The 13,781-nt window shown below is 41.7% G+C and overlaps 1 protein-coding gene across 1 annotated transcript in view; it reads right to left on the bottom strand.

Annotated features, from left to right (window-relative positions):
- The window catches only part of sardh (sarcosine dehydrogenase), a 52,026-nt gene that overhangs the window by 9,192 nt on the left and 29,053 nt on the right, over positions 1-13,781 (bottom strand). The window contains exons 13-18 of the mRNA XM_061699213.1: positions 11,734-11,817; positions 11,410-11,523; positions 11,125-11,263; positions 8,025-8,138; positions 7,465-7,612; positions 1,012-1,105 (exon numbers count right to left, since the gene is read on the bottom strand). Coding sequence (XP_061555197.1) covers positions 1,012-1,105; positions 7,465-7,612; positions 8,025-8,138; positions 11,125-11,263; positions 11,410-11,523; positions 11,734-11,817 — 693 coding nt within the window. The remainder of the gene's footprint in view (positions 1-1,011; positions 1,106-7,464; positions 7,613-8,024; positions 8,139-11,124; positions 11,264-11,409; positions 11,524-11,733; positions 11,818-13,781) is intronic.

The following is a 13,781-nucleotide window of genomic DNA, read 5'->3' as shown; positions in this document are numbered from 1 at the left end:
GCAAGCTAGTGAGTAAATGAGGAAAAGGAGAGCAACGTAAGGAGAGAAATGTCTCCAACAGTTTCCCCAGTGGGTGCAGTGACAGTTGGGCCATCTGGCCAGCCGAGGTTCACCCTGGGCCCCATATGTACATGTCGCCCCGCACAGTCGCAAAACTGCAGACTCACAAACCTGCAGAGATGTGGGAGATGCACGTACACACTTGCCACACCAAACACAGACTTGCGCAGCACATGAACGAACACAGACGCATATCAAGAAGAATTCAAATGACCCAGCAGGCAAGCCGGCACACTTGGTTCCTTTAGCGAGTTTGCAGGGGAAAAAAACAGCGAGAAAGAGCTGCGCGGCGAAGGAGAGCAGAGGGCAGAGAGTGTTCTGTTCTCGCAGCAGTGCAGCCATTAAAATGTCACCCAGACAAGACCAGTAACCAGCACCAATGCTGCACAAGCAACACACTTGTGTACGTGTGCAAACACTGCCGTCTGCAGTCACTCGTGCCTTGAATAATTCACGCAAGAGCAACTAAGGCAGAGGGCTCGGCATGTGTTAGTCGCTGCATGAGCCGGAACGACACGCTTGCTTTGGTCGCGGGCCAACGACCGTGTTCGTCAGGCTCAAATACCAAAGTTCCAGTAAAAAAATTGGTCTCACACATACACTCATTCCAAAGAAGATGAAGTACCTAAGCAGCAGTTACAAAAAGAACAACATTAATTGTTTGTTACAAATGATAAATGTGGTGGCATTAAAGCAGTAGAACGAGTGTGTGTGTGTGCTCGTGTGTTTGGGACACGGCAAGTTCAATCAACCTCAACAATCTCTGCCGAAGCTTTGAAATCATGAAGCACTTTGCCTCGACTGTTTGCTCCCCCCCCCAATTAACCGATCGTTCTACTTCACTCAGGCCGACTGGGTTACTTTAAAGTCATTAAAAGCCGCACTTCCAATTCAAGTCAGGCCACCAAATGTGTTTGTGTGCTCTGCGTACATAAGTGTGTGTGTTCTCACCTGATGGCCGGCCGCGTTGACGACTTTGTGGGTGGAGAAAGGGAAAGCTTCATTGCTGAGGTCTGTGTCCAACACCTCTTGTAGCACCTCCCGACTAGACGAGACCAGGCAAGAAATTATCAATCAGGGCAAGCATCTAAAATACGTAAAACAGCTTATTTTCATAAAGAAAAAAATCACTCATTTTTTAAATTGCATTGAAAATTAATTTAATCTCAACAAATTCACCAATTATTAAATAAAATAAGAACATGTTAAATTAAAATGTCAAATTGTTAACAGTACTCATATTTTGTAATATTCACAATAAAAAAATAACCAATTGAGATGAATTACATAAATGTTTTTTTTTTTTGAATATATATTTTTAGAATGGGAGTATCTCTCTGAATGTTCTGAACTCCACTGTTCCCAGTGTCTTATCGAGCAGAATAATGCTGCCCAAATCTGATATGTTCATGTTCATCACTGCACAGCAGAACAGACGAAATCAGCAGCGCCTCTGCTGGTTGCAACCAAGTAAGTCATTCCAAATTGCAATTAATTACACAATCAACCAAATTCTCAAGGAGTAATCAAATCCACTAGTAAGCCCATCCCGAGGGAATGTCATCCACCTAGCGCTACAACCAACAATTGTTTTAAAAATTGATCAATCTGTCAATTATGTTTTTGATGAATTAATGAAAACAGATCATTTCCAGCCCTTTATTCAAAAACACGCCATTATTTCAAATTGACAGGTCAGAAAATACACAAATTGACTATGATTGAGTCACTGGTTTGGTACGTAACGTCAGAAAATAGGCAAAAATGTTGCTCATTCTTTTCCAAAGTAAAAGCTAATGTTTGCAAATGACTTATTTGTATTAAACACAAAGATAATCAATCAGATTTCATGAAGGACTACAGATATTTGAGGATATTTACTGTTGAGAGGCTGAAATTCTGAGGATTTGGACTCATAAGTTAAACAAGGTCTCTAAAGGATTAGTCAATTATCAAAACAGTTAATAAATCTGCTAAGCGATGAGCTGTCGATTAATCGATCATTTGTTGCACCTCTACATCCATCCATTTTCACATCTTATTTTCACTCAAATCACAGGTGAGTGGGAGCCTCTCCCAGCTGACTTTGAGGAGAGGCAGGGTAAACCCTGGACGGGTCACCTGGTCACCAATTACAGCACACATACAGACAAACAAGCATTGACACTCACATCCGCACCTATGGATGATTTAGAATCTTCAATGAACCTAAATAGCATGTTTTTGCAATGTGGGTGGAAGCCGGAAGAGTGAGACAGATGTCATCAATGTTTTTTAACATTAACAGTAGTTAGTATAGCACCTTGAAAAAAATGAATATTTTTAAACCTAGTCATCTAATAGCTATGTTAATATGTTTTTTTTTTTTTTTTTTTTTTTCCTGATGGTGAGAGACGAGACTGTCTGGGGTGAGCAGAAAAGTCACAAAATTTATTCCAGAAAAAGCAGTTTGTTAAAGAGGGCTGATATGAAAGGGATTTACACACAATGTTGAGACAGTAATACAAAAAGCAGCTCTTTATGGGAAGCTGTCTGTGCCACACTTTGAAAATCCTGCTCCCATATAAGACGTATTACACCGAGATGGATGCGATAAGACTTGAGGGAGAATATATATATATATCATCGCTCAAAAGCAATCTAAAAAGGTGCTCTTGTGATAACCTCTCCCACAAACACACACAAAATCGATATTATATAAAAATGAGTCAGCAGCAAAAAGGACTAAGTTTAGCTTACTTTGCTTCTTGAACACTTGTAAGGGAGCAGATATAACACAATACACTTCTGAAGGATGTTTTTGCTGGAGAAAAAAAAAGGCAGGAAGCCATGAGTGAGGTTCGGGAACATGTTATTTTTTCTCAAAAGCAATCAATGCAGTTGTAGTTAGCAGCAAGATGCGCGCGTGTTCTTGCAAGTGTGCAGTCGTGCATGAAGCCTAGTTTTTTAACTTCTGTCCTCCCTAAAGCTAAGTTTTGTTCATTGAACTTGAGAATACACAAGGGAGAACAATTAGCTATAAATAATGTGAAAAGGTTGTGTGCGCTCAGTTTGTGGGGTTTCGCAACCACCAATTGAATTCTTAGATATGCCACTTATCTGTAGCTTTTTTGGCAGTGTATAGACGACTTGCATGCATGAACATATTGTGTCAACCTATAATAGCACGTCATATGGATAATCATGTGGCAAATGTCAAACTGAAAAATTTATTTTTAAAGAATAACTGCACTATCCATTTTCTGAGGTTTATCAGTATTATGAAGGTATTACAATATTTGAACAATGCAAACAATGCAAAATGCAAAAATATAGCAAAACAGAGCGGAACCTCAACTTGGACACCCTTAATGTTTTTTTTTATTTGTAATTTAAACAAATATGACGGCACGGTGGACGACTGGTTAGCACTTTAAATGATAACGTTGGGCATCAAGCAATGATAATAAATCACACTATGTCCCAAGTCTTTTTTGAGGCTGTTTACATTGCCCTGTATGCCAAGTGTGCCTAGTTGATCTGGTCTCTTGTGATTCTCCATCTTAGTATAAGTAGCAGTTAACATACTCGATATTGCCAAAAGCATTCGCTCACTCGCCTTGACTCTCATATGAATTTAAGTGACATCCCATTCTTAATCCGTATGGTTTCATATAATGTCAGTCCATCCTTTGCAGCTCTTTTGGGAAGGCTTTCCCCAAGGTTCAGGAGTACGTTTATGGGAAGTGGGCATTTTTTACCATTCTTCCTGAAGCGCATTTGTGAAGTTACACACTGATGTTGGACAAAAAGGCCTGGCTCATAACCTTTACTCTAATTCATCTCAAAGAGGTTGCGGTCAGGACCCTGTGCAAGCCAGTCAAGTCATTCACACCCAACTCTCATCCTTGTCTTCATGGACCTTGCTTTGTGCACTGCTCAGTCAAATTATGACAGGAAGGGGTCAATTACAAGATTAGAGCAGAGACCGAGAGCAAAGCCTTATCATTGAACATCAATCCTAAAATGTATGGAAGATCAAATGCGCTTGTGGAAGAATGGTAAAACATTCCCATAAACACACTTCCACGCATTGTGTCGCCCTTTGATGACGTATAGTTTGGATGAGCGGGACCTGAGCCTCCAGAATGCAGTCGCATGATCGCATCAGATACTGCATATATCAGAAAAAATCTAATTGTACTTTTCCCATTGGGCAAAAAGAAATTGCAATTGACCGGCAGTGTGAACGTAGCAAACTCATGCGACTCAAGGCATGACGGTAAAGAGAGAATTGATTCTAAAAAAAAAAAATCTAAAATTAAAAAGTTTTAGTTTGACCCTGGAACTTATCTATATAAGCAGTATTATTTGAACGGATAAATTATTTTGAAATGGCAAAAAAAAAAACGTGTCAACTCTATAGTATGCATGTACGTAAATTGTGTTTATAAATCCACTTTCCCGCAAAGTGTGTGCCATCTTTGTGGAGTATGTTGCAAGACTTTGGGGATTATTCATGCACCAACAACTTGCACACAAAGGCTGATGTGGATGAATAATAGTACGGGTTCAACATAGCACAGCACTTAACTTGGTGTCCTACTGAATTCTCATGAGACCACGTTGAACATTATTACACGGCCCCTCAGAATTCCAATGAAACACATGCACATTTATTACCAAACACACTCAAATCATTCACTCTCCTGGAACAAAAGAAATTAGTTCATATGGTGACACGTGTGTCGAGATCCACTCAACAATCCCAATAGTCAACATTCAATTAGTTGTGTGAATCTATAATGAAATTAGCACACACACACGCGCGCACGCACACACACGCGCGCACACCCACGCACACACACACACGCACAGACACACTCACACACACACATACATACATACATACATACACCATTCAGTGCAATAGGCTGCTGGAGCCAGTGACGCACTCAATCCTGCTTTGACGCAAGCGTTCATAGCAAGAGGGAAAGAAGAGTAGGGGGAAAAAAGATTACAAGAATTGGTTGAGGATAAAAGAAAAAGTGTAGCTGATGGAGAGTGTGTTGGATACCAAGATCAAGAGAAGATGAGAAAATCCTCCTCAAGGGGAAGATATCAACAACAAAAATGTAGAGCAGAATGTGACTGAATGGGAAGGCAAATACGTGATGGAGGGCTCTTGTAAAGGGTTTGGACTGTACTGTATGACGTGAGAAGCATTTTTGACAAAACTCCTTTAGAAAAAAACTCCGGCCAAAAGGTTTAAAGGGTTTGGACTGTACTGTATGACGTGAGAAGCATTTTTGACAAAACTCCTTTAGAAAAAAACTCCGGCCAAAAGGTTTAGAACGCCCCCATTTTTCCAGTTTTTCTTTATTGAAAGTCAAGCAGTTCGAGTCCTATGAACAGCTTTGTAATGGTACAAAGGTAAGTGGGCAACTGCCAGTGGTTTAAAAACCAAACAAAACAAAAAAAAAACAGGTAAGGTTACCCAAATCTGAAAATTAATCTACATTTCAGAATTATAAAAAATGCCACACTCTCCAGATTTAAATCGAATCAATTATGTTTGGGTTGAGTGAAAGCAAACTACAAGTGCAACACAATTATGGAAATTTTGCAACAGAGTTGGAAAGAACTTTCTGAAGAATATTTGATTTCCACCATACAATAAATGCCACAAATGTGTTCAGCTGTTATATCTGCCTAAAAGTTATAGGTGGCTACTTTAATGAGTCACGTTTAGAATACATTTTGATTTATAGATTGATTACATCATTTCGTTTGAAACTTGAAATTGTGTGTTTGCTCTCTGCTTTCATTTCAGAGCAAAATTAGACACTGAACAGCATGAATTTCAATTTAAAAAATGAAAATTGTTGAATTCTAAAAACTGTGGTACCTTGAAGTTCAGCCGTAATCCGCTCTGAGACATTGGTTGAACAGAACTTAACCAGTCACATAGACACTCTTAAACACAATAAAACACTTACATATAATTATTTTAATTAGGGGGAATACACTTTGTGGTGTTGATCAATCTCACACATCTTATTCATTGAATAACTTGGAGGATAAGGATTTATGGTATATAGCGCCTTTCAAGTGACCAAAGTATCCTTTAGAGTTACCCGTGGGGGGACATTTTTAACATTAACTGTCACGTGTAAAATTAAATCAACTTCTACTGTATCCATCCAGCCATCCATTTTCTCAGCCGCTTCTCCTCAATAGGGTCACGGCCGTGCTGGAGCCTATCCCAGCTATCATCGGGCAGGAGCCGGGGTACACCCAGAACTGGTTGCCAGCCAATCACAGGGCACATACAAGCTAACAACCATTCGCACTCATATTCACACTTTTGCGCAATTTAGAGTCTTCAATTAACCTACCATGCATGTTTTGGGGATGTGGGAGGAAACCGGACTGCCCGGAGAAAACCCACCCAGGCACGGGGAGAACATGCAAACTCCACACAGGCGGGGCTGGGGATTGAACCCCGGTCCTCAGAACTGTGAGGCAGACGCACTAACCAGTCGCCCACCGTGCCGCCACTTCCTACTGTATTGTTTATAAAAAAAATAAAAATTTAAAAAAAAAAAAAAAAAAAAAGAATATACATGTATCACACTGTAGTGTAGTGTACATTTGGATCACAAGTGATGAGCATAAGGGAACTGGCCAGGAAGCACAAGAAGCTTACGTCTAGATATTCACTCAAACACTAAACACAGTTGGACTCTTAATGCACAACACTAGTCACCAAAGAAGCACATCAGTCTTTAACAGACATTACTATCAAGCGAGTGAATGGGCACAAAACAGGAAGAAACAACAAAATAAAACCAGTACCACAGCTTGCATTTGGGAGAAAGTGTCCCGAAAATGGAAAACGCCAAATACATAAATGTAATCCCTTAATAGTTGCTTACTTCCGAGGTCAAGAGATGGCTTCAGTCTTGTGTGATTAGTTTAGTTTAGCTTGTGCGTTTTGTAAGAAATTACTTTGTGTCAGTTGAAGGTTCGAATCTTGGCTTGGGGCCTTTCTTTGTGGCATTTGCATGTTCTACCTGTGCTTGCATGGGTTTTCTCCGGTTACTCAACATTACAAAAACATGCAGGTTAGGTGCATTGAAGACTCTAAATTGTCCATACGTGCGAATGTGAGTGTCAGTGTCTGTCTACTTGCCTAATGGCTACTGTATATGTACCCTTCGATTGACTGGTTACAAGTCCTGGGTGTACCCCTGCCTCTCACCCAAAATTAAACTGGGATAGGCTCTGGCTCAACCATGAGGTCCAGTCGAAAATGGATGGATAGATCGTACAACACTTTGGGGCGTTTAAACTTGTATGATGACGTTGCAGAGTATATGAAAAAGTCTTAGTTCAACTTGATCCCATTTCTGCCCACCTTACCTCTTGGGTCCCTGGATGCTGATCATGCCCATGTCCTCTGAGTGGTCCGTTAGCTGGCAGCGGAAGCCCTGGTCCTGCAGAACCGTTCGAATGTGGTTCCAGTTGTGCTCGGCAACACCACCTCCAATGGCCAGGTAGTATGCATCACCTGAAGTGAAACAGTGACGGATATAATGACTAAAATACATGAAAAATTATAGTTGTTCCTGTTTTGGCTAGAATGAAGCAGTGTACCAGGAAGCTGAGGCAGGTTCAACAATATAAAACTTATTACACTAATTTAACTGTCACAAACTTCTTGATGCAATTTTCAACAAGTGGGTGGTGACTTGCATGACAGCTGAAAAAAAAGTGGAACAAGACAAACTGACACTGATGACAGAAAGAAAACATAAAGGAACAAGAACAGAGCACTTGTATCAACAAACATGGAGAAAGTGTGAGACAACATAAGCAGCAGTATTTTTTTCAGAGAGTGGAAAGAGCAGAAGGAATTGTTTAAATAATGGCGATTGGGGCAGAATGATGCCAACAGCATACACATGGACACAGTTACTCACCATTGGACTCGGGCGCCAGCGGGAGGTTGGCAGCACCGGACTCCAGTCTACTCACTGTCAGGTCAGCTTCCGTCCCTCCTCTTGTATTTAGCATGCAGGTGTACACGGTGGAACCTGGAAGAAACACACACACACAGAAAATACTGTGGAGCACTTTGGAGGCCTTCTCAAACTAAGAAGAAATGTGAATGAGTGATACGGATGCTTTAGCTGATGTCGATTAACACATGTTGGGGATTCTGTAGACCCTGCGGAATGCATTGATCTGAAGTTCTTATTCAATGTGCACATCATAGGATTTTACAAGGAGGCAGGCACAACTTGCTTGCATGTCTATAAAGGATGACGTTTTTGCTCACGCATTAATATGCAGAGGCTGCATTTATTTTATTCTGTTACAGCTATCTTGTAAAGTATGTACATTGAAATGTGAAAAGGTTGAGCTCAGAGCATCCTTTCTGAGATTCTTTATTTACAGTCAATGACAAACAGATTGAAAAAGGCCTTGCACATCAGATGTGTCTAGTTTATTTCTTTGTGGTTTACACACTTTTTGTATTTTTTTTGTTGTTGTATTTTTTGTCCTGTTCAGCTGCATGGCCATGCAGAATGGTGGATCTGTATGCCTTTTGTGCTGGAACAGTTTTGCTGTGCAACAAGGGAGTTTAAGTTTTGAAATACTCCCTCTGCTTATTTTTTTTTATTTTTTAACTATTCTGTTTACTGAAAATGCAGCCAGACAGAAATTGATTTTAGGGGACAGAGAGGGACAGAACGGACAAGGGGAATGGCGGTGCGAACCAAAGCAGAACAATAGTCTAGATATTTGACCACAAGTAACGGTACAACAGTCAAATTGTGTTCTTATTCGTGGATGGGGGTGGATACCCAGTGAGGACATGCAACAACAAATCAAGAGAACAAGATGAGAGAGGACAGAAAAGAGGAGGACAGGACAGGATATGGGAAATGAGCAAGGAAGTACTACTGATGAGTGGTGCGGTGGGATGCTTTTTATAGTGTCTAAACACCAGAAAGAACCCGTGAGCTGATATATTAATATAACCTGTATAATTATTAGTGGTCCCAGCACAAACAAAGCCTACAGTGTATCTATGAAACTTATTAGTGAGTGAACACCATATCACATGCATGTTAGTCAACTGGTGTACAGAGTTGCGGAGCCGGCACATTGAGGAAGGCCGGTGCAGCCCCTTCCACCCGCAAGCGGGGGCAAGCCAGAGAGCCCACCCCAAGGAGAACCTAGCCAGGAGGACGCCACCCACTCCCCAGGACGGTCCCCTAGCACAACCAAAGCACCTCGATCAGTCCCAAAGGGAGAAGCACAGATACCACACCACTGCCCTCCACGATCCCCCCACCCAACACGCCCCACCGCCCCCACCATCCCCACCATCCCCCGGAGAGCGTGGGGGCCCCAGCCACCAACAGGGCCCAATGTAGGAGCCAGCTGCCACCTGAAGAAGGTCACAGCCTGCCAAAAGCAAGCCCATGTTAAGCGCCCGTTACGAGCAATGACGGGCGAGGGCGCCAGGAGAAGGGACAGGAAGGCGGGGACCCATCTCCCTGCAGCCCAACAACCGAAGGGGGAGGGGTGCAGCCCCCAGGAGTCAAACCAAGAGAAATGTCAATACCCACCACCCACCCTATTACTATGGCCAAGAGAAATGTGAATTTCAAAGGAGAGCACATCAGATGTGTCTAGTTCATTTATTTGTGGTTTTCACACTTTTGAAGCCTGTATGCGATTTCCTGGCAGTAGTGTTTGTCAGACTGTCAGACGATGTACCAATGACACGTAAACCATTTTTGTTCAGAGGCTGTCACCACTGAACGTGAACCCCCATTAAAACGTAAATGTCAACCGAGTGCATCACTGGCAGAAACAGTCACCGTGGGACCACCGGCGACATCGTGCCGAATGACATCTGTGTATAATTTCAAGCAACATAAAACGGTAACGTGTCTGTCACCCAGCTGGCTAGAGGACATGCAAAACTGTAACTGTCCTTCAGCCATCACGCAATACAGCGGATGATTGACATGAAACATCAGCATGAAAGCATGAAAGCATCCTGTGTGTCTGTGTGGTAGCAAAATTAAACTTTGACTGATGGGGCATTACAATTTGTTAGCATTTTATGATATTCAAAACAAGAAAAGGAAGGTTAGGCAAAGACCCATCAAACGGTCAATGGCTGAGCATAATGGATTGGGGCTGGTAAGAAAGCAGGGTAAGATGAAAAAAAATGGTCATGACCTAGGCTAATACATTCCACTTCAGCCAGCTTATAAAAATTCTACATGGTTTGAAGATTGCGATTTTGTCCACGTGAGAAAATTTGTATCTGTCACAGTTCCCACATTACTAAAATTATATCTTGACTTTCATTTATTAGAATGGAGCAAGTACGGGGTCCAACAGTTAGGTCCAGCAATATTTGGAAAATGAAAATTATTTATGAAGACCACTACAGGCATGTATGGCTCCGAATTGGAACCGGTTCAGTAATGTTTATTGATAATGTGACTACTAACAGAAGTGACAAAATGAACTGTGGAAGGTATAGACCTATACAGTACTGTCTATTTACGTTGAGTTTAATATTATATAATGGCCCTGAACAGACTGCCAAAGCAACTCAAAATGGAATATTCACCAATGTCCAAGTCATTTTTATTGTACCAAGAAGAGGTCATTCTAATTTAATTCAGTTCAATTTAAGTGCAACTTTATAGCCAACTGTTTTGGCTGTGGAGTAGGTACAACAAACATTTGCCAAAGTAAGAAATCCGACACAAAGCTTGGATCAAACTGTTGGCTGCAATCCCAGTCTTCTATCTCACTGTCACCACAGAGGAACTTGATCCTCCTCAGTCAAGTGATAAAGCAAGAAAGCTTAATTTCACATCTGTACTGGCTCCAAACGTATAATTGGAGGCGATTGAGGAAATGTACCGCTCGTGTGATGATGTCTAGTCTCATCCCTCTCTGCTTTACAAACTGTCAAAACTCCCGATCATCTGTCACTATCTCCACGTGTGTGAGTGTTTTGCTTTCAGCGGCAGTCACACTGACCTGGCTTCTTGTTGACATCGGCGGTGAACAGCCAATCGGCTGCTCTCTTGGCATCTGGCCCGGTGAGATAGAACTTTCCAAAGTAGGACATGTCAAACACAGCAACGTCGTGCCTGCATGACAGGCACTCCCTCTTTATCTGCATTAAAAATAAAAAAATAAAAAAAGACCGCACTGACATTAAATCCAAAAATTCCTTGAGCCTTCAACAGCCAAAATGCTCATTGAAGGCAGCATTCATGACAGCTGTGAAATGTCTGTCATGATGGCAAAGCTCACGCATACCACGTCATGATGCGGTGGAAAGTCAAAGGTGTATTCTTTGCCAAGAAGCTCGTTGTAGTTGTACTGCTGATTCTTCTTGATGTCATAAGCTCCATAGTAATCGTAGTCTTTAACCTTTCCAACAACACAAATAAACACATATGAGAAGAGGGATTTATTAAATAAGGTAAGCAAAATATTAGAAAATCAGTGTGATGCACCATAGGTCTGTAGAGCTACAAACTACATCTACTACTTGGATTAGTTCGGATTTGATGGTGCAAGTGTACCTAATGATGTGGTTTATGAGTGTATATGCTTAGCGTATGCATGCTTGTGTCTCACAGGAGCTTGTCCATCCTTGGTGAACCAGCCCGGTCTCTCCCAGCCGTGTCTCTCCTGGAACACGCAGCCCTGCTCTGTCAGCACCTACAAACGACAAGAAGGCAACCGACAGTCAATAGGGATGAAAAGCTTGCAGATCTCAGGATATGATAGTATCCCATTTAATTCGGACACTTAAATTGGAAGGAACCCCAAACTACAATTAGTTCCCCGTAAAGGGAAACTTTTTTTATGGGTATGATCTCAGTTCAAGTGTACTATTGTGTTTATAAAGGGAAACTTTTTTTATGGGCATGATCTCAGTTTGAGTGTACTATTGAGTTTTTAGAGGGCCAGTATGATTACAAAGGATTGTAAATAATGTCATGTCATGTAATGTCACAGTAATTCAACCCAAGACAAATAATCCTAATTTGTCTCATCAGGAACTGCAAACATTCGTAGATTCACACTTTCTACCGCTGCCTGAATTTTATCAATAAAGTTTCTGCATCTGTCTAAGTGAATACACCTGGACATTAAGATGCTCAGTATCATAATGCTCCAACAAAATGTAATGTTTTTCCTTAAACAACAACAAATCTCTCCTTGGTAATAATACATTTAAACCATGTTTGTTCCCTTTTAAAACTGTAAATTATGCAAGGTTATGTTGATAGACATCCATCCACCCATCCATCCATTTTCTTTACCGCTTATCCTCACTAGGGTCGCGGGCCGCTGGAGCATATCCTAGCTCTCTTCGGGCAGGAGGCGGGGTACACCCTAAACTGGTCACCAGCCAATCGCAGGGCACATAGAAACAAACAACCATTCGCACTCACATTCACACCTACGGGCAATTTAGAGTCTTCAATTAACCTACCATGCATGTTTTTGGGATGTGGGAGGAAACCGGAGTGCCCGGAGAAAACCCACCCAGGCACGGGGAGAACATGCAAACTCCACACAGGCGAGGCCGGGATTTGGACCCCGGTCCCCAGAACTGTGAGGCAGATGTGGTAACCAGTCTTTCACCGTGCCTGCATGCTGATAGACATCCAGGGTAAAAATATCGGTGCAGAAATGAGTGACACAATCTCAATTCCTTACTTTAACAGCTTTAAATGGAGCATGTGTTCAAAAAACAGCAATAAATTGACTGTCCAACAAAACTCAAAAAGCACATAAATTATATAAAATGTCTATTAATGCTTGATATGATGGAACGCATCGGAATAAGATGCTTCACCTCTCACTACCCTCCTCCTCGTTAGAACTGACAGTTGCTGCTGTAGGTATGTTCTGCGAGGCGTCTCCTGCCAAACCTTCCCACACCAGGCTATATTTACCATTTGTGCTACCCAGCAAACGTGTGAGCAGCCGTGTCAGAGCGGCTACAGTTTGTGTTGGAAAAGAAGGCTCATGGTGCCTCCTAAAATTTTTCCGTCTAATTAGTTGCAAAGGGACAAGTGAACACTTTTAAGTACCTATCAGTCCTGATGAGGCCAGTATCACACTCAACTCATTTGGAAAATAATGGACCTCCCCCCCCCCGTACGGCAACTAGAACACTGCCAACGCTGCTTTCTGGCTGAAGGAAGGCCAGTTGCTAGGTGATCGCCCTTGGCAAGTGATTAGCATGGGTTTTAACAGGCTCGGAGATGAGGGTCAGAACAGAACAGTCTCACAGGGAAGCTACTCTCAAGCTGCAGCAACATGCCTATTTGGAGGGGAAAACTATTGCCATAATTGAGATGGAGAAATATCATGTTACCATATGACCGTCTGGCAGGAGCATGAACTTAAAGCGTTTTTAAGACACACAAGTTAAGGATGGCTTCGTCACTTGATTGATTCTTAAGAGTGTGGAGTTGAATACCTCCTTTACCTTGCATACTGTGAAATACAAAGTGAATAGAGAAGAATGCCACAGTGTGATTAAGGAATAATACAATATGTGTAATACAATTAATTAATGATCAATTACCAAAAAAAACAAAAAAAAAATGACCTTCCCAAGCCTTGTTTACACAGGCTTGGGAAGTTAGCATTCACATTACGGTACG

Source organism: Phycodurus eques, chromosome 15 (assembly GCF_024500275.1).
Source record: "Phycodurus eques isolate BA_2022a chromosome 15, UOR_Pequ_1.1, whole genome shotgun sequence".
Lineage (NCBI taxonomy): Eukaryota > Metazoa > Chordata > Actinopteri > Syngnathiformes > Syngnathidae > Phycodurus > Phycodurus eques.
The sequence above is the reverse complement of the archived record's forward strand: the minus strand, read 5'-3'. Positions and strand labels throughout refer to the sequence as shown.